Source organism: Carassius gibelio, chromosome B19, assembly GCF_023724105.1.
Source record: "Carassius gibelio isolate Cgi1373 ecotype wild population from Czech Republic chromosome B19, carGib1.2-hapl.c, whole genome shotgun sequence".
In the NCBI taxonomy this organism is placed as follows: domain Eukaryota; kingdom Metazoa; phylum Chordata; class Actinopteri; order Cypriniformes; family Cyprinidae; genus Carassius; species Carassius gibelio.
The window spans coordinates 19759739-19782009 of record NC_068414.1 but is presented as its reverse complement, the minus strand read 5'-3'; the positions used below and the strand labels follow the sequence as shown (position 1 = coordinate 19782009).

At 37.5% G+C, this 22271-nt stretch overlaps 1 protein-coding gene across 1 annotated transcript in view; it reads left to right on the top strand.

Moving 5' to 3' along the window:
• The window catches only part of LOC127978954 (CUB and sushi domain-containing protein 2), a 274020-nt gene that overhangs the window by 230094 nt on the left and 21655 nt on the right, over positions 1 to 22271 (top strand). The window contains exons 47-56 of the mRNA XM_052583978.1: positions 7135 to 7323; positions 9457 to 9603; positions 13101 to 13289; positions 14723 to 14908; positions 15217 to 15411; positions 15718 to 15891; positions 15996 to 16169; positions 16281 to 16454; positions 19597 to 19785; positions 19913 to 20086. Of these exons, the coding sequence (XP_052439938.1) occupies positions 7135 to 7323; positions 9457 to 9603; positions 13101 to 13289; positions 14723 to 14908; positions 15217 to 15411; positions 15718 to 15891; positions 15996 to 16169; positions 16281 to 16454; positions 19597 to 19785; positions 19913 to 20086 (1791 nt within the window). The remainder of the gene's footprint in view (positions 1 to 7134; positions 7324 to 9456; positions 9604 to 13100; positions 13290 to 14722; positions 14909 to 15216; positions 15412 to 15717; positions 15892 to 15995; positions 16170 to 16280; positions 16455 to 19596; positions 19786 to 19912; positions 20087 to 22271) is intronic.

The following is a 22271-nucleotide window of genomic DNA, read 5'->3' as shown; positions in this document are numbered from 1 at the left end:
CTATTTGTTGGCTGCAGTCCAGCTGTTTGGCGGAAATTGATTAAGGCCTTTAGAAAAAGAAGAAAGGAAAGCAGAAAAGCTTTATCATTTCCAGCTTAAGCATATGTCAGGCAGAGGATGAGGTTTGGGGCAGTGTGAAGAGGGAGGACATATAATTAGATTTTTTTTTTTATGTAGTATAGCAGGCCCAAACATGTACCTCCTCAACCTTCATGGTGGGAGAGCTCTCTCTGAAGCTTTGTAATTCATCCTAACATTAATTAGGTGTCGACAGTTAATTGCTTTGGCTATATGAAAAGCCCCTTATACTGAAGGCCAACATAGCCAGCTGACACCCGCTCCATTTGGTCAGGGTGCTGCCTCTGGCTGTCAGTCACATTAAGTATGCCTGCCTCGTCAAACACCACGGAGGGAAAGAGACAGGAAAGACTGAGGTACTGGTGGAATGAGAGACAGGAGGAGGAGGAGGAAGAAAGTGATCTTATACTTTAAATCAGTCATCTGTTGAGAGAAATGTTTCTGTTCTGATAGGATCAAACTGGCAAGACAATGAAAAACATGAATAACAAAATGTGACTATTTACTTGTGACCATTTACATTTACTTACCAAAACAACGGTGCTTATATTTGATCATTTTGAACAAAGTCATTTAAAATCCTGCTGTATGGATCTTTTAATAAAGCACTTTGCAGTGTTTAGGAGGAAATCAAATGTCATGTGGTTTTAAAAACAGCTTTTTATTTGTGTTCTTTAAAACCTGCCCTTTTAATTCCAGCAATGCAATTTGTTCGAGAAAGTAAAATAAAATAATGTGTTGCCATATGGCAACACTGAACCAATAAGGGGGAAAAAAAGGACAAAAATATTCTTAACCTTTCATAATCTTTCCTGTATTTGAGGTCAAAGGCTACACATTCAGTCAAACTCTGTATGGTGTTTTGATTCATTATTTTCCTGTGGCAGGATCTAGCCAATTTGTTCAAATGCCAACATGGACAGGCTGTGATATGCTTCATTTTCAAAAAAAAAACTACCTACATTAAATATATTCTCATACAGAGTTAAAATGGCTTGTGCATGACTACATTTAATGGCAACCGTTGGCCTGATATAATGACTATTGATCATTTTGATATTTGATTTAAGGACAGATTTGTTTTCTGTGATCCTGAAAAACAAGTGAAAGTGTGAGCAAGCATACGGAGAGAAGAACTGAGGGATTGAAAGAGTAGAGAGGAAGGACAGTGATGGGTAGAGGGAACGCAAAGCTCATTGAGATGCAGAGGATATCCAGGCTGCAGGTGCACCCAGCTATTAAATCACAGCTTCTCCCCATCTCTCTCTCTCTCTCTCTCTCTCTCCCGCTCTCTTGCTCTCTGTACGTACCTGACATCTGATCTGTCACATCCTCTTGCTGAATACATCATGTCTTGCTTTCCATCAAATATATCTCCTTACTTCTTTCAACCCTTCTCTGATGCAAAAAAAAATCCCATCCAGAACTTCCTGTTTCTTCTGCAGAAGTAATCAGACATACACATAAACACGATAGCCTTGTGCCAGTCTCTTCAAATCCTACCCAGTGTTTGTGACAAGTGCTTGATGAGCAGATGCTTGATATTTCTTTTTTTTCCCTTTTGTCTGATTTGTTTTATATGTTTCCTGCTTATGATAACCCTGGTTCAAGCTGTCTAGTCAAAGCCAATCATAAAGGCAGTCCCATTTAAAAACACTTATGCTGCATTGCTTTGTCTTCCCTTTTTCTCTCAGTGTTCCCCTCGCTTTTCTTGTTTATGTATCTCTCATATTTGGAGAGAGAAAATAGGTCTGTGAATGCTGAGAGTGCATCACATGCCATTATGCAAATGAAGGGTGGGAGAACCTCACGTAACTACTTTTCTCTAAGCATAACACACACTTTCTAGACGTTCAGTGTTTATACTTAAATAAAACATACTTTTTATCAGTGACGCACAATGTCATGCACACATGCATGTTGATTTTGTTATTCCACCCTTCTGTCACCATGGTGATATTAAAATCCCAAAGCAGTTTTTCTCCTGATGGCATTTAAGTGCTGTTTTCTTTCATAGTATTTAATAGTTTAGAATTGTTTGTAGTATTTTCCTCTTATTCATAGTTCTGTGAGTTTATATTAAATATTAATCTGTTTATAAATTATATATGATATACTTTTGTATCATATACGTCACTGAATGCATGTGAAAACTCCTATGCACACACATCATACACATAAATCTATTAAAATCGGTTTATCTTCTGCCCCTTTCATCTTCTGAATTCTAACAAATGGTGAAAATATCTCCACATTCTTATTCATTTTCAGACAGTCAGTGTTTATGTAATAAATGTGTGTATGTTTATGTTTTCAGCTTCAGATGTTTCAAAGCATTACTCATTCAAGTTATTTTTCAGACAAAATAGTCCTTAACTGACCCTTACAGATGTTTTTGGCTAATAATCGACCTTCGCAAAAGCTTTTCATCTTTTCTTTTATCAAAGTCTGTGCAGAATCTGTATGTTTGAATTGTTTTAAACAATTTTTTTTTTTCATAAATGATCCAAATATGTGGTATTAACAAAACAATAAAAAGGGGTATTTTTTTCACATCTTTCAAATATTTAAAGCAATCTTAAAGTTCATACTGTGGATGAAACTATGTAGGAAATTATCACACAAAACATTGGTAAGAACGTTTTAACTTTATACTACAAACAGAACATTAGTTGTTATATGTATTGATTCATATTGATTGCAGTCTTTGAAGAGACTTAATTCTCATTGGACAATTTAGCCTGAGCTAGCAACCGTAACCAAGTGGGCGGAGCTTAACAAATTATCAATTATGTGACAAAACAAGCCTACATTGACAATTTGCGTTTGACATTTATCCCTTTCTTTGACATCATGAAATGAATGCTGTATGTTGCCATTTTCTGAATATATATATCTGTGGGGGCCATATTTGCAATTCATTGTCACGAAGGGTGACATTTTAAGTTGAAAATCCCTTTTTAGATGCCAGCCCGTCTTGTACAGTAGATAATCTCCAGCTGTCATTGTTAGAGGAGCAGTTTTGACATGCCTTCTCCTCTTCTGTCAGAATCTGTCACCAAAACTGTTGTTTACATTCAGCCTTTCACAGTCCATTTCAAAGTGGATTAGGGGATAAGGGCGACCTGAGCGAGTTAATTTCCGTTTGCCACCATAGTGAAAGGCCTGGGATGATGAGGATTTTGTCTGAGATGCTGTCTAGAGGGTCATGCTCTCTCCTGTTTTGTTGGGGCAGAATGGAATTAGGGCTCGGCAGTGTGATGGTAGGAATGCATCAGTCGGAAGAGATTCTGCTTTAGCACAATATATTTGTGCAGCATATCAGCTATTTTGCAATGTTTTAGTCTGTTTTTAACCCAAGTGTTACATTTTGCACTGATGGCATGCATACACCACCATATAAAAGTTTGGAGTGATTCATTCAGGATAGGGCTGCAAAATGATTAATCGCGATTAATTGCATTCAAAATAAAAGTTTGTTTAGATTCTGTGTGTGTGTACTATGTATATTTATATATAAATACAAACAAAGTGTACATGTATAAAACACGTAAAATACTTTTTTTATTTATATACAAAATATTTACATATACACTTGTGTGTATTTATATATACATACTAAATATACAGACTGCACACATATAGTATGGAAACGTAAACTTTTATTTTGAACGCGATTAATCGCAGTTAATCGTTTTGCAGCCCTAATTCAGCAGCAGTAAATTAATGAACAGTGACTATACATACATTTCAGATAAATGCTTTTTTTTTCATATATAATCCTAAATGTATCACTGTATCCATAAAAAAATATTAAGCAGCACAACCTTTTTTAATATAACAGCAGCAAATCAGCATATAGAATGCTGTCGGAAATATCATGTGACACTGAAGACTGGAGTAATGATGCTGAAAATTCAGCTTTGCCATCAAAGGAATAAATTACAGTTTAATATGTATCCAAATAGAAAGAGGGTACTTTAAATTGGAATAATAATTCACAATATTATTTATTCATTTATTTGATCAAATAAATTCAGCACTCATCAGCAGGAGACTTTTTCTAAACATTATTCACAGTGATATTATTAAAATAAAAAATAATAAAGGATAACAACTATTAAAAAAAAGTTTCTATAAATAGTATAGAATAGTAGTTGGTATTTGAAATCACCCAGTAATGAATACATAAAACATTAAACTAATTAAATTTCCAGCAACTGTATTGTCATACCTGCTCCACCTCTCCATAGAATATACAGTATATTATATATAATGTACCCCTTAGCACAGATGTCAAGAGTTTTTTTTTATGTTTTGTAGTAAAAACTGATTTAAACATGGATATACTGACAATGTAAATATCAAGAATATTGCAAGGGCCTATAACGGTTACGATATATTAAACATGCTCGCAAAAGACCTGTCATATCTATCAGTTTGTTGCTTTACAGTACATCTTTGTTTGTTATAGGTTAACAGCCAGCTTTCAAAGTGCAGTATGTGGCAGCAAATAAAGATCCGTAACACCCACGCACACACTTTACAGAATGTAATTTGTGAGCTTGAGCTCCAGGATGCACAGATGTAGGTTATTGGCGGTGTATTTTTTACTTGAGCGCATTAGGCTTTATGCAGCGATGATAGGCTCAAACGGGCATCGATATGCATCCATGATAATGTTTGTCCTCCAACGAAACCGCATTCAGATTTTATATCGCCTCCGAGCCCTGTAGCCATTCCCAGAGCCTCTATATTTTACCCTCGTAAAGGAAACGTGTCAAAGCAGCAACCGTACCATCCCTGCATATCCGCCGAGCTCAAGCTCAATCTCAAAAGACCACAAAATCAAGAGACCACAAGTGTGATTTACATCTTATCAATTCTCAAAGCAACTTTTTTATAATTTAATCATTGTCACCAGAGCAATTCACTGGACTGTGAACCTGAATGTAATTGTAAGAATAACTTATCTCAGGTTTGACACGTAAAGCCGGACAGTGCACAGCATGCATAAAATTATTGCTTTGATTAACGTCCATCCTAATCAGTCCACAGACCCGTGGGCTTAAATGTTAGTCAATTAAGGTGCTAAACGACTGACTAAAAGACCAATTAAAGAGGCCAAATATAGAAACAAAACTGTTTACTGAGGGTCATGTTATTTACAGGGTTTTAGCGCTCTGCTTCCATCGATATTCTGATCAGCAGAGGTGAGCGGTGAGGTTAGAAATTCTCAATTCTTCCGTGGTGATAATCTCATTCAGATCTCAACTCAATCGTGAAGTATTCACACCAGCGTGTTTATTTAGCAAGAAAAGTAATAGAAAATCCATATTTCATATCCGAAACCTAAGTGTCATAAATATTTGATAATAACAATCCCTTCCTGTCTGATACAGGGTTCGGCTTGAGACATGCCGAACGCGACCTCTCATCCATGTCATGAAGAAATGAGACAAAATAATAGAATTGTGTCAGAGATGAGGGTTTATCCTTTTATGTTATGATTTGTATTTGGATGCTTGCTTTGTATTCTGACAGCTGCTGAGAGAATAAGAGACAGGCTTCCGAGATTTGAGAGAAGCGCCCATTACGGGCCACTGAATAAAGCCTGATAATTCAAGGTAAAAGTGTGGGGAAATGTCACAGCGGGCCTCTGAGGAATTTCAATGACTGAGAGATGAAACCGCAGACTGAGGGGTTGAGCCAGGCGTTACAGCTGTGCGAACAACAGCGATCAATCCTCCCAGTGTCATGACAGACTGGCCTGGGGTGCTGACGTGCTTTACCAAAGGCATGTACATGGAAGACTGTATTGGGCCTTGAATTGTTGGGAGATCAATAAGCCGCACACTTTCTGTTGCATCTGAAGCATCATATTGAATGAAGCTATAGATCTGTAATTGTGTTTTTCTTTTTCTTGGTAAAGGTTTCTTTCATGTATTCCTTGGGCAATTGAGCATCTGTAGGTTGCTTTGATTGTTACTGTCTTTAACAGTTAAAGGTCCCGTTTTTCTTGATTTTTTTTTGAAGATTTGATTGTGTTTACAGTGTGCAATATAACATGTGTTCGCTTTGTTTTAAAAAACACAGTATTTTTCACACAATTCACTTAGCAGTATACCGCTGTTTTCACTGTCATAAAAACGGGCTGATGACTTCCTTGTTCTATAAAGTCCCTCCTTCAGAAATACGTAACGAGTTCTGATTGTGCCAGCGGTTGTGTTGTGATTCGACACCAGCTTAGCGCACGTTACCCTCCTGGAAACGCGATTGGACTAGTTTTGGAGTAGTTTTGAGAAGCAAGTGGGCAGGATTTGTTTTGAAAACCTGGCAATCCTGATCTGAACGCACGTGCTGGAGATGTACTTCTAATCACAGAACGCCTTTACTGAAGAGATGCGCATGAAAATCGCATTTGATTTTTTGGCACAGTGCTACCATCTAGTTAATAAAGCTAAACAGCGTTGCCCTTTGTGTAATAATTTTCGGGAACCGAGTTAAACAAAAATTGTAACCATTGATCTCTAAATACAGCGTCCCTGGGAAGTCCAAACAAAGTTTATTGGACTCTGGGATAAAAATAACAGCGTTTTGACGACATGGCGACCAAACGCACTCTTCAAGCGCAACTCTTCCTCTTCTCTGTGCAGACCACAAAACCACGCCCATTTTTTGGTGTATTCCTGTGGGTGGAGGTTAGTCAAAAAACTGTTTTAGTGACGTCATTACTGTAGGAACTAGAGGGATGTAGTCAAAACTGGTCGTTCGATGTAGGCAAATTCTGTTAAATAAAATATCTCGCTTGGCATTGAACTTTGAGCTTTAGAATTTTACAGATATTATTTATACTCTAACAACAACATTTCACACTAACTAAAGTTTGAAAAATGGGATCACAAAGAACAGGACCTTTAAATCTTAGCATTTTACATCGTGGGTACCATTGCTGATGTTTAGTTGTGGAGAGTTAAAAGAAAATGCTTTTGTTTCCTATAATTTGTATGTAATAATGTATTGAGCTGAAGTACCTATTGTCTGTCTTTCTCACAGTCACCTGTCCTATGAACGAGGTGTTGACAGCCTCCACAGGAATTATCCTGAGTCAGTCACCGGGCAGCAGCCTGCCGCACTTTGAGTCCTGCTCCTGGGTGGTGAAGGTGGATTCAGGATACAACGTCACTTTCACCATTGAACACTTCCAGACCAGCAGACAGTTTGATGAGCTGGAGATCTTTGATGGTGAGTGGATTCATCACATAAATCTATCACTTTTTTTATCTTTTATGAAGAATCATCTTAATACTGTATGCTGATTCGTTGCTCAGTAAACATTTATTAATATTATCAATATTGAAAACTGTTTTGTTTATACAGTGTTATATGTTGCTTATCTATTTTGTAGCAATGTTCATGTCATAAAAATAAATAAAGCTTTATGATGAGATTGAATCACGGTACAAACATCATAGCGAAACTAGTTCTGACATGGTTTTTGGTCACAAAGGAGTGTTTTTTTCTTCTCCTTCCAATACAATTACTGACATGCACCTCACAGGTAACCTTGCGCTGTTGAGCAAGATAGACAGTTGAAGAGAGGTCAAAAGGGATGACCTTCGCTTTTACACAGTGTAAACCTTTTGTAAAAGGCAAAGGAAATTGCTTTAGCCAACAGAGGTCTGTTCAGGGTCAGGCTTAGGTCAGTGGCTTTACTGGGGTCAAAGTGATCCCATTTAGACTGAGATGAGGAAGTGGATTACAGGTCAGAAGGGTCATCTTATACACATGGAGGCTCATCACATTTTAAGCATCATTAAAGTGGCCCATGGCTAAGTCATGCAAAAAAAAACCTCCCCCCACACCCCCATACAGCATTCGAAATTTTGCCATTTGAAAATAAATATAAATATGGAAAATAAAGGTGAATAAAATAAAGTGCAAATGAATAAAGATTACAGCCAGTAATATAATTTATTAAACAATGAAAATCATGCAGTCTTGTTGCATATTGTGAACATGTCGTTTAACAGTCTCTTTGGCTCAGTAAGACTGCATTTTGAACAAATTCAGTTCTTTAAGAGGAAATACTTCTTTTTAGTGTCACATAAACTTTCAGGACTCATTATAAAATGCTGATTTGATGGCCAAGAAAAAATTATTAATGGTCCCCAAACTAATGTGTGGCCATGTCAGTGTTGAAAATCGTTGTGCTGCTTAATATTTTTTGTAGAAACAATGATATGTTTAGGGTTCTTCTTTGATGAATACAAAGTGAAAAAAACAAACACACATCATATATTTAAAATAAAATAGCTTGCATTATTATGTCTTTACTGTCACTTTGAATCAATTTTATGCATCCATGTTAAACAAAAGTATTAGTTTATTAAGAAAAAAAAACATACTGACCAAAAATTTAATGGTAACGGTAATGTATATTGTATTGGGCATTACGTTTTCTGAAATTTAGTCAGAGTTTGAAATTCTACCCCAAATATTATTTATTCTTGTAGTACCTCAAATGATGTAATCTAAATCTAAGCATTGTTAAAAAGAAAAAAAAAAAAAAAAAAAAACACACTCTCAGAAAACAGTTACTTTTTTTTTATATACTTTTTTTTCTTAGAGTGCAGTATGTGACAGCCGGACCTCACAGAATCATTTTGTGCAACACACTTTTTTCTGAGGCTGATAAAGCGCCTCTGCTGGTGTGTATTCGCGTGTCATCTGGGAGCAGTGTGAGCTACTCCTGAGGGGAGCTGGCATGCTCAATGCTGATTACGCTTTCAACTCCCATTGCGCCACGAAGCAGACTTTGCTTTTCACAACATGCCAAATCCAGCCAGATCACACCAGATCCCTTTACCTCCCTGCAGCTTGCCCCAGACGCTAACATGATGTCAGGAATGGCCTTTAACACACACACACACACCTCTCTGGACTGAATCAGAGTTCAGCTGATCTGAAAGTGCTTCCAGTGAAGTTTATGAACAGAGCCCTGTCACTCAGCATTAACCATGAGAGGTGGAGAGGCTGTGTTGTGACAGGAACACACCACTGTTATCACTGCTGGTTGTAAACATGTCAATTTGAAGTTTGTAAGATATGTGGCTACGGATAGTGACAGGGAGAGATTCGAGATAGGCATTTTTTTTTTTTTTCAGTTCAAAATATTAGAAAAATATATAATAAACCATTTTATTTGTTTTTTTTTATTTTCTCTTTCTTTTTTTGTGTGTGATTCCCAAGTTCATATGTACTCCAACTTTTAGTCAATCTAAATAGAATCTATGCATTTTAAATTCACAGCTGAGTTGTTCACCAGAGATGCATCATCACATACATGGGAACTTTATGCTTTGCTTTATCCTGCAGGTCCATCAAGACAGAGTCCACTGCTCATTTCTCTGAGTGGGAACTATTCATCTCCCTTCAGTATTACTAGCACTGCAAACAAGGTTTACCTGCACTGGTCTTTTGATCACACCTCCAGCCACAAGGGCTTTCGAATCCGCTACTCCGGTGAGTATTCAAACACATCATTAAAACACACTGATTGTATTTGGATTTCCCTAAGCCACTGTTCCCTGTGGACTAGGAGTTCTCACAAAACTCAATGAAGGAATCCATTTATTAAATTAAATTTACAAGTCAATTTATTGATTTAGGTTCGATTTAAATTAGAAGTAGAAATGTATGTTCAAATACATGCAAACAATGTATTTTCAAACGGTATTTTCACCCAAAATGGTTTTAGGCCAGTTACTTATATCTTTTACTGTAGCATGTCATTAGGAAATATTAGGGTTACATATCCAAACATTACTTTTGCCATTAATTGTAATAATCCAGTGAGATTATTGTATGCAAATCTAGAAAAACAAGGCAAACGTCTCCAAGACACTTAAAGAAATCTTCCTACAAAGTACAGTACTGTGGAAAATTAGTTTAAAAAGTTAGGGTGTTTTCAAAAATAGATTCATAAATAGATTGTATTTGTCAATTAACTGAATTAAAACAACATTTGGCGTGACCACCCTTTGCTTTTAAAACAGTTTTTGTCCAAAGGTACACCTGAGCATGGTTTCTCAGGTAGCTTTATAGGAAGGTTTCTTGTAGCATCTTGAAAACGATTGAATTTAAACAAGACTAGGTACTGTGAAATAATACTATTACGTCTTCCCATCCTGCTTGCAAAAACAAGCGTACAGTGTAACTAGTGCAGTTTGAGTCATGAACAAATGACTCTTATGAGCCGATTCTTTTAATGGATTGGCCAAAAAGAGTTATCGGTTCGGCTTACAAATGACTACATCTTACAAATCAGATGACTCCTCGACTGCCTGAATGTTTATGACAGCTTACAGTTAAAGATATGCATTCACAAAACAACCAATTATGACTCCCTGCTGCAAAATCAGAATTACGCAGGAAACACCGCCACGAGCTATCAAGACCTGATTGCACCGTTTCATGAGCAATGGCATAATTCTAAATGAGTTATTACCCCGTAAATATTGAAAAAGTTTCCGTATGCTCCTAATCATTAGCATTTCAGAAGAATGACTAATCACCTCTTTGTCTGGCTCATCAGGGTCCTTTTTCTCGGCATCAGCTTTGTTTAGCTTTTTCCGCTCTCTCCTCGCATGATGGATTTTTGATATAGGGCTCTGTGACAGTCTGGGTTAGCAGCGGCAGCACACCTAGGTTTCCCTCCTCAATATGGTTTCCCTTCTGTAGCGATACCTTGGTGGGACAAAAACAGATGGTGGGACAGATTCAAAGCTTCGTACCGTTTTCTTTCTCAATCCATCTTTTATCTCCACAGGCTGTTAGTTCATCAACTGTAGCGGCTCCTTTCACTCCGCCTCCCTCTCTCTTTTGTTCCTCTCTTAATTTTTCTTTTCATATCCTGACCTTTTCTTCCCACCATCACCTGTGTGAGGTTTGCTAAATGACTGGCTTTGAAAAGTTTGAAGGCCTTTCTTTGGAAAAAGAAGAGTGCATGTTAAAGGTTGAAGATTGACAGCATCAACTTTGTAATTTATTAAAAACAAGGGCCAAGGAGCATGAAAGTTTTATTTTGTATCGCAACTATTAAATGCAAAGCCGGGGCTCTTGGGTTACAGTCAGGTAGGAAACAGCACCGCGACAGGCTGACGTAGATGCACAAAGTATTTGAGCACGAAGGCTTCTCTTAAAGCTAGACCTCTGTGGCCAACAATCAATAGTCTTTTTAGCCATTCAGAGGGCAGCACCTGCTCTATCACAGAACAAAACCGCTCTAAAACCGCACTCTACGCCATTTAAACCATTAGTGCAGCTTTTATTCAAAGTTTTACAACAGGTATGTGATGTGTAAACTTTCAAATTCGTCCATTATCTATAATCTCCAGTCGGGGCTAATGGACGAGAAGCTGGAAACTGTGTCTCAGTGGTTTGAGCATTAGAAAGATGTGGTGCATTAGAAAGGGGTGGTGTTGGCGCAGTGGATAAGACGCATGCCTTTGGTGTGAGAGACCCGGGTTCGAATCCACTGTGAGGCACCAATGTGTCCCTGAGCAAGACACTTAACCCCTAGTTGCTCCAGAGGCGTGCGACCTCTGATATATATATATAGCAATTGTAAGTCGCTTTGGATAAAAGCGTCAGCTAAATGAATAAATGTAAATGTAAATGTAAATGTGTGCCTTGTGAAACGTGATGGTTTCCCCTCCATTACTGTTATCTTTATTTATTTATTTTCTTTGTCCCACGATAGGTTAGCGTTTACTTTTTACATTTTCTGTGAAGAGCTACATTTCCATGAAATGACTTGATGAGTGCAGTTTTCTTTTTCTGTGTTGATGTTGTTTCTTTCTATCTGTCTTTTTTTTTTTTTCGTCTATCCATGTACTTGTTTCAGACGGGCATGTTTGATTATTTCGTAGTCTCCTGCCATTGCAGTGTATTTAATATGACTTTAATGTAGCTATAGCTAACAGCTGTTCAGCTTTAAAAAAAAAAAAAATGTCTCAAGACCCTTTCGCTCTATTCCATTTTATTGCCTTTTATTGCCATCTTGCTGTTTTCAATGCCAGAATGTGTCCTGTGTGAGAGCTCCCTCACTCTCCGAAAGGAAATCATCATTGCTAGACATTGTGTTGGACTGAAATTAGAATTGTTTTAATGGCATTTAAATGGAAGTTCGGCAAGAGTTTGTTCATCTAATCCAACACGGGGGCATATACATAAGCGGCTGCTTGAACTGCAGAAAATCATTTTCTTAATCAGTATTTTTGCATCATCCTTTGCATAGTGTATCTTGAATATACCTAGAATGAATTCTCTGTGCAGTTTGCCTTCGCAAGTTAACTTTGCTTGTTTTATAACAAAAAATAAAGCTTAAGAAAATGGTTTGTATTAGTCTTCCTCTCTTCCTTTTCCAGGAAACCTCCACTAATCTAATACTAATTAACTTACATTAATTAAATAGTCCAGGGGGCGACTTCCTCAAGTCCCTGCATTACGGGCAGCTAGCCAAACCTGTTTACCTGTAGCACTGAAGGGTTATATGAATATGTGAACTCGTGAAACAGATAGGCTTGTGATGCGGTCATAGCGATTAATAATGCGACAAATTGCATTCCTGCCCCATTTCCTCCTAATTTCCTCCATACCTCCTTTTTAAATATTATGCTGGTATCATTACCGTCATTCTTTTTCTTGTTTGGTCTGCAAGCAGAACAGCCTGCTAAGATCTGATCTCGGATGCCTCGTGTGCCACAGGAGAGAATGTGGCCTGGATTGCATATGCTAAACAACATAACTTTGTATAATGACTCTCGTTGTATTCTGAATTATAATTTAGACTTGAAATTACAATTTAGCGTCTTTTTAATCAGACCTCAGCTCTCGGCTGCATTAATATCCGCTATTTCCAGTAAACAGGATGAGGAATCAAAATGTAATAAGCAGCAGGTTTCACAGACTCGTGTGTTTTTGACTTCTGGCTGTGTTTACATTCGTATGTGCTACAGCGGCTTACTGCAGTACCCCAGACCCTCCTGTGAATGGCTCGGTGCATAGCCAGACAGGCACAAAACTTGGCAGTACCTTGCGCTTCAGTTGCGACCGGGGCTTCAACCTGATTGGCCAGACCACCGCCACCTGCACCCGCTCCCCGCAGGGCATCTACCAATGGAACGCTCCAGTGCCGCTTTGTCAAGGTGAGTCTGAAAATCTTGTCTGAAATACCTTGGACAAAGTCTGGAGGCGATTATCCGCCTTTCATCGCTGAACCCTCTCTGCGAAAGACCGGCGCCGGTGTGGCTGATTCCGTATTCAATCAATGTTTAGGGCTTGGCTGCATCTGTCAAATTGCTCATCACAATAAATGGGTTAGCCAGGAGCCATAGCTGCGAGACTAGTGCTAATGTCCTGTCCGATGGGAGAGTCTCCTCAGAAAGAGGCAGTTATCATCCACTAAAGAAGCGGCCTCCACGGGGTCTGCCGTTTTGCAGTCTCTGAATTGCTTCGTTTTATCACCACTTCCTGGCTAACAAAGGCCTCACCTGTGAGAGAGGTGAATTTCTCTTTGACAGGGACGGTGTGAGATGCCTTAGGCACATTGACATCTCTATTGAACATGCTGAAAGGAGGTTTTTGTATTGGAAAGTGGAATGTAGTTGACTCATGATTGATTGAAAGTTGAGTAGTTTGATATTAAATCCATTATGTGTCAGTCCTTTGAAAGAAGAGGCATTATAATGACCTTTGAGACCTATAGAGAATACATATAGTGGTTACTGGTCTGGGCTGAACATCAAAAGTTTGTTGGTTCAAACAAACGAGGGACCAATCATCAACCCTAAAAATCCTGAAATCGTTTCTATTGTGGCCTTGAGAAAGACAACCTTGGGTTGATCCAGAGGGACTGTTGCTCTAAGTTTACTGTAAATCACATTGGATAGATGTAATTGCTAAATGACAAATTAAGATGGCAGATGACATCTGTGGGTGTCAATTAAAAAAAAAAAAAAATACTTATATTTTGTATTATTATTTAAAAATTGTATTTATTGTAGTATTTTGTTCATCATATTTGCTTTCTTTTTAATGTTAGCTTTTTTAAATAAATGTTTATTGTTGCATTCAATGATAAAACACCAAACCAAGTGTCATCTGCAAATTTTTGTTTGTTTATTTAGATTTTTTTTTGTTTCTGTTTCTACAGTATTTGCTTTTTTAATAATGAATGTTGATTTATATTTTGCTGTGTATGACATAGACATTTCTGTATTTGCATATGGCTGAAGTGCCCAAATACTTGTTGAGGCCAGAGAGATTGTTGTGTTTATACTGTATTTACTCACTGGTGGCTGTACAGAATGTTGGCGTTCTCACTGTGTTCTTAGTCCATGTCCGGATGTAATCTACATCTTGTGCCAGTTGCTTTCTAGCTGCTCTTGTTTACCTTCCCAGAACCACTGCAAGCTTGTGTTTGCACAGTTGCATTGCTGCTTTTGGTGTGTTCATGGAGTGTGTTTACACTGAGTGTTCTTTGAAATGTGATGGCAAAAAAAATACCCACTTTCCTTAGGGTTTTGTGAGAAAATATTTTAGTTTGTTTTTGAGGTCAGAATCTTTCTCTCCTTCACAGTTGTTTCCTGTGGGATGCCCCTTGCACCAGTGAATGGCACTGTCATCGGGCAGGACTTCACTCTCAGCTCTAGAGTCTCATTTTCTTGTAATCCTGGTTTCCGATTGGCCAATGCTCAGCCGGTGTCAACGCTTTGTCAAGAGTCTGGGAGGTGGAGCCCGATGGAGACCCGCCCTCGCTGCGTCCGTGAGTTCCTGAACGCCCCAGTCACTGTCCTTATTTACATAAAAGATTGATAAAAGAAAGAAAAGACAAAATGGGTATTATCTTGATGGGTATTATTTATTATCTTTTTTCTTTCACTTGAAAAGTCCTAGGCCACATATAATCTTGAAATCAAAATTTAATTTAAACATGGAAATTAATGGAACAATTTTGCAAAAGAATAAACTACTGGATGGATGGAAGGATGGAAGGATGGACGGACATAAGACATATGTTGCTGCAGGTCTTAACCAAACAGCAAATCTGTATTACTACCTTTGACCCTCCAGCTGTGACCTGCCCCGACATCGGCCACTCCGCAGTGGATCATGGGAGGTGGAGGCTTATTTATGGCATGCAGAATAAATATGAGGCCATGATGATGCTGACCTGTGACCCTGGATATTTCTACAAGGGTCAAAGGGTCATACGCTGCCAAGCTAACGGCACCTGGGATTACCCTGAGCCGAAACCGTCCTGTGAAAGTGAGTGGAGTATTTAGTGACATTAAGACATATGCGTTGAGACCACAATATTTTCAAATGAGGATTTGTTTAAAATTTTGATTTAAATTAGGATAAGTGGTTTGGAGAATGGATGGATGGATTTTCAAACTTTAATTGAAAACCCCTGATCTAGTATGTTATGATATAATTTACTATTCAATTTACATACCAAATAAAGGTTGGGGTGGGGTCAATTTCAGGACTTTAAAATGAAATTCTGTTCATAGTAAAAAAAAAATAATAATGATAATAATACTAATACATTTTTTATCTGATTTTACCTAGTCATTTCCTGTGGTGACCTTGGAACCCCTCCGAATGGGAATAAAATAGGAACATTAACCGTGTACGGAGCGACTGCCATTTTTTCCTGTAACACGGGTTATACTCTGGTGGGCTCCAGAGTGAGAGAGTGCATGTCCAATGGCCTGTGGAGTGGAGCTGAGGTCCAATGTCTTGGTGAGTCTCTTTACTTCCATTATGGGACTCCATCATGTAAAAGAAATGAGAAAATGTACCCTTATGTTCTCTAAATGAGCATTTACGGTATTTTTCTTCAACAGCTGGGCATTGTGGCACACCAGAGCCTATTGTGAATGGCCAGATCATCGGAGAGAATTACAACTACAGAGGCAGTGTCGTTTACCAGTGTAATCCTGGTTTCCGACTCATCGGCGTGTCTGTTCGCATCTGTGAGCAGGACCACCGCTGGTCCGGAAAGACTCCTGTCTGTGTCCGTAAGTGTTGCTTAAGCAACCTGATATGACGCCTTTTGACAGTTGCATTCCTCTGAGAAATAAAAAAATCATGTAAATGGATATTAATATGTCGCTCTGATTTTCTGTTAGCCATCACCTGTGGACATCCAGGCACCCCTGCTAATGGTGTGACCCAGGGAATGCAGTTTAACCTGAACGACATTGTGCGTTTTGCCTGCAACCCTGGTTATGTTCTGCAGGGTGCAATCAAATCTCACTGTCAGCCCAACGGCCAGTGGAGCAACGCTCTGCCTAAGTGTAAAAGTAAGTCCTGTGGCTTCATCATCAGTGGTGATCCGTAGTGTGTACTGTATGTGTGTAACTTGACAAGGAAATGTGAATAGTGCTGTTACGTTAAAATAACTTGACTGCTCTATTCAAATCTGCTCTATACCTCAGCATGGTGCAGAACAAGAGTACGCGTTCTAATGGTCCTTAACTGAGAAATAACAGCATTTAAATGATTTAAATAATGAAAGTAATGCTTTTCATTATATATATATATATATATATATATATATATATATATATATATATATATATATATATATATATATATATATATATATAGGACTGTAGAAGCTGCTTTAATCCTTCAGAAATCACTTGTCATTAGTGTCGTGTGCTTAATATTTTCTGGGAACAGTGAAACAATTGCACAGGTTATGAATGCATGCCATCACTCTGATTGATCTGCATGAGCTTAATTTGAATCTTTGACGTTGCATCCATTCCTTCTTTAGATTATAAATGTGTGTTTACTCTGACTGAGGAAGTTGAAGTGGTCTGATCATATCAGTCACGGTCTCCTCTCCATCATGGTCCGTCATTAGCACTGAGCGTGGGAAGATGGCCGTTTAATGGCACAAAAGGAGCGGGTAAAAAATGCTATGAGCTCGGAGCTGCATCAATAATTTAGTAGGCCTCTGCACAGCCCCGCTAATCAGCACCAATTTGTGTCTGAGTGAGCCGCTTCTATCGGCTAAAATGGCCTCCCAAACCACACAGATAAGTTGGTTAGACTCATATCTGTAGATAATTGAACCACCTATCCTCAAAAAATTGCCACTGGCCAGCAGGAGCATCAATTTTAATACTGTATTATGGCCAAGCACAAATAAACAAATGGTTTTCCCATGTTTTTTTTTCTTTTCTTTTTCTGCTTTTTCTCTCTTTCTATTGATTTTATGTGTGCAATTATTTCTAATTTAACCTGATAACTGTCACTCGCGTTTTTGAAGATAGACTTGAATGTGCATGATACACACCTAAATTTTTATATTTCATGTCTAAAAACATTTTGTAACATGATTTTGATGTGCCATTTACATGGTAATGCAATGTCTGATTTTAAAATGGGTTTTGAAGGATGAATTTTGAGATTTTATGTTTTCAAGTGATATATAACTTCTGATGATTTCTAAAATGTGATAGAGAAAAAGGCAACGAGGAAGTCTTATTTTTAAACAAAGGTCAAAGCTCCTTTTGTAATGTAGATTTCTGAGGGTGCACTCTTGTCATAAATTAATCTATTACTTTTCCTACATAATTTTTAACAAAAAAATATTGATATAATATATATTTGGGAGTCTTAGACCTTTTCCAACGATATATAGTTTGTCAAGATTAGATTAAATTTGATTGTAATATAGTATAGTCAACGTAGGCGTCCCGTATACGGGACGGGGTGACATTTAACAGGTTAACCATTAGCATTTTAGTTGAAAATCCAGCTAGTATAGTTAAGTTATAAATGGTTGCATCATCGAAAATGGCTTTGGCTGGCTCTGCTAAGAGCTATTAAAGGCATTAGCATGCATTACTACCCTGGAAAGTCTAATTCCGCTGACAAGCTGTCCCTAACGGAGAGATTTTAAGGAAACGTTGCTGGCCTGAAACAGCAGAAGGAACACTCTGGAGACAAATAAGGAAGCCTGTCCTCTTCATTCGACTTGACTGTTTCCCCATAATTGAACGTAAAATGTCTCCAGAAGTGTGTTCAGCTGAATTAGTTTGAATCAGTTGAAGTACTTGAAAAACAAAACATAGTTTAACATGATGACCCATCTTATTATCTTGGCCTGCTCAATTGCACTTGCACTTTAATGTATATTTAGTTTCTTTTTAGTGCATGAATGAATATGAATTAGTGCTGATTTCTGTTTTAGGTTCTTCATCATGCACTTTTGTCCTTCTGTTCTCTGCTGGTTTTTGGTCTCCATCTCTCCTCTCTCTAAGCCCAGTTCATGTCCTCAGCCAGCCGTTAATGAAGCAACTGTTTGTGTTCATGTGGTTTCAAATATTTACAGAAGTTATTTTTTAGAAGCCTTTAATCTTCTTTGTAAATCGTCTTTTTCTGTCATTTTGTGTGGTTGAAAGTGTTTGGTTGGATATCAGAAATAATCTCTGCCCACTGGCAGCGTCGTTTTATTTCACACAATTCGCTAAAGAAATTGCACAAATCAATTAATGGCATAAACAAGGCCAAAAATGAGTGTTGAATGTGATTTGCATGCCACAGTTGCCCATCATTTAGATTGGCTTGTTGTGGAGAAGGACGCAGATTTTACTGGGACTGAACAGAGGAGATGTATTGCTATTAGATGGCTGTTTATTTATTTATATATATATATATATATATATATATATATATGGATGGATGGATGGATGGATGGATAGATAGATAGATTATATATATGTATATATATATATATATATATATATATATATATATATATATATATATATATATATAGATAGATAGATAGATAGATAGATAGATAGATAGATAGATAGATGGGTGGATAGATAGATGGATGTATATATATATATATATATCATTTGGGCAGACATGTACACAAAGGTCTCTTTTAAATTAAATAGAAATTAATTATGCCCAAAAAAAAAAAAAAAAAAAAAAAACAGTTCTGACTTAAATTATTAAGGCACATTATGCCATGAACCATTGTTTAATAATTGGTGTCAGTACATTTTTTTTTAAATCTTTTTGAAAGAAGCCTGTATGTTCACCAAGTAAAATATTATGAAATGTTATTACAGGTTGCAATAACGGTTTTCTATTTTAAAATGTAATTTATTCCTGTGATTAGGAAACAATTTTTAATATCAATGTTGATCAACTTTTGTGTGCTTATTTTTATTATGGACTCAGTGATATTTCAAGATTGTTGAAAGTAAAAAAAACAAAAAAAAAACGGAATTATTTAATAAATATATATTTGCTTTTATTTTTGATCCATTCAATGTGTTCTTGCAGAGAAACAACAACAACAACAACAACAAAAACTTGTATTGCAGTGTTCTTCTTAACAGCATTCTTCATAACCTTTTTTCTCTGTGTCTTTTTCTTTCTTGCTTACTCTCGCCCACTCTATCTGCATCTCAGTTGTGAACTGCACTGATCCGGGACATGTTGAAAATGGTGTCAGACAGGTCCTGCCCAGTGGGCCTCATCGTTACAGTTTCCAGACCACAGTTTCTTACAGCTGTAACCCTGGATACTACCTGCTGGGCACCAGCACTCTGAGCTGTCAAGGCGATGGCACATGGGACCGTTCCCTACCCAAGTGCCTCTGTAAGTCATCTTAGCCTGATAAACCATTACTCAAATAATTTCATGACCTTCTTTACTCTGCATTGTTTAAACACATGAGCTGACAGTGTGCACTGTAGGTAAGGTTTGCCCTTTTTTTATGTCACAGTGGTTCTATGTGATCGGCCCAGCATGCCTCCGTATGCACAGATATCGGGGGACAGGCGCACAGTGGGCTCCGTTATCCGCTTCAGCTGCATCGGGCAGCGCAGCATTGTGGGCAATACCACCCGCATGTGCCAGCTGGACGGCCAGTGGAGCGGCTCCCTGCCACATTGCTCTGGTACTTCACATCTTTTCCCTTCTCAACATACTCGTCTGTCTGTCTTCATTGTTGTTTTTATTTAGTAGGGCTGTCATTTTGAGTTTGAAAATCGATTGCACAATCGATCGGACCAACCAAAAAAGGTTTCGAAAATGAAAATGGGGAATCGATTTTAACCAAATATTTACACTATTAATTTTAAAATAATGAAAAAATTAAAATATATAGATGTAACAAATCTCACAAACAAGCAGAAAAAGAACATAAAGAATTTCGAAAGTGCATTATGCCTTGCGAAAGCTAGACAGAAAATACCAGCAATTTTACGCTCCTATAAGACCCATTGACGTCGAAAGTGACCTCTTATGCTGCGTTCACACCAAAAGCGAATAGAGCGTCTGGCGCGAATGATTTCAGTGTTAGTCAATGTAAAGGTCGCATCTGGAGGTCTCGCGGTGCAGTAGACGAGTTATGAGTTATGAAAAGGACCATTGCAAGCTGGCAGCGACCGGCTTTTGTGGTGGAAAATTGGCAGTAATACCCCCACCTTGCGCAGCTGTACCTGAGTGTCCCTGGGACATCAGTGCAGTCGGAGCGCGTCTTCTCAACAGCTGGACATATAGTGAATAAAAAACGCTCCCCTCTTGACCCCGAAAATGTTGATCGACTTGTTTTCCTGTCCAATACATTTGTAATGGCCTTATTTTGCGCCTTTTTGCGCATTACAATATGCCTGCCTAGTGTCGGTAACATTCAATTAAAAAAACACACATGGCTTGTTTCGTTTCTCAAGTCAAGAAACTTCATGCCAATAAATAAGAAATATTGCTGACTTGTGCGTTTCCAGCGCTCTCTTTACGTTCGTCCGTTATTTGATGTTGAAAAAGGAAACGTCTTTTTATTTTTTAGACATGGAAAATCGATTTTACAATCGATTCAATGAACACTTATGTCTTAAAAATCAAAAATGATTTTTTTCACAAAAGTGACAATCATATTAATTTATTGGTATATACAAATATTTAAAATATATATCGCATTGTAATTTTTTATATGTACACACATTAGACTTACTACTTTCTTTGTAAAATATTATTTGTCATTGAGTCCCGATTTTGTCTTGAGCAGTGAAGCTGCCAAAAAACTTTCAGGTACTGCAGGTTCTTTGGTTTCCCAGCAGGCTCTGCTAATTTGTGTCCTTCATCACAATGACTGTATGATGTTGAGATCCAGCTTTGCAGCTCAGGTCAAAGCAAGGACTTATACACAGCTATCACAAAGGTTACTTGTGTTCATGAAAACATTTGAGCCAGATAATTTGTGTAAAATTGAGTTAAATATGTTGTCTTGTGGAGTACATGTAAATATGCCATGTCTTCAGGGCAGTACTAAATCAAAGTACTAATAAAACAGTTTTTTGATTTTATTTTTATATTTAATTAACCCTCCTATGTTTTTTGTAGTTATGAAAGAGACTCACAGATTCTCTCACAAGGGAATGTAAACTTAAGAGAAAAGAGGGAATATTTTTGCTAACTTCATAATGATTATAAAAACAATAAATATACATTTAATATATAAATACTTGTATATAAATATATATTTATATATACATAAATATATATATGGCTTATTACAAAGGTGGCATTCAGTCATAGGTAACACACTTTGAATTCACTGAGCTCTTCAAAACATAATTTTCCTCATAAAAAAAATTAAAATAATAATAATAAAATAAAAAAAAAACAATGCAGACTGCATGTCCAGGTGCTTGATTTTTATACACCTGTGGCAATGGGTCTTGTTGAAACACTTGAATCCTGAATTTAATAATTAAGATGTGTATCCCAATATGTTTGTCCATATAATGTGTATATATATATATATAGACGGTTTCATCGGGCGCACGCGCCTGGACCTAAGTTAACTTCCGGTCTGTGTTGTATTGGTCTGGCTGCAGTGCCTTCTACAAACGCAGTTAAAGCCAAGGTGATGAGTAAACTGAAGTTGGGCTCAGGTGGTTGTGCTGCGGGATGTGTTTCCCATACATTTATTTATTTTTGGAGACTCGCCACAATTTTAAAACTGATCGATTTTCAAAAAAGCTTCGTTAAATAAACACGAGTAACGTAACATTACGTAACGTACTGCACGTTTAATAATAATAAGAATTCCTTACATTTATGTTTAAATATCAAAACGA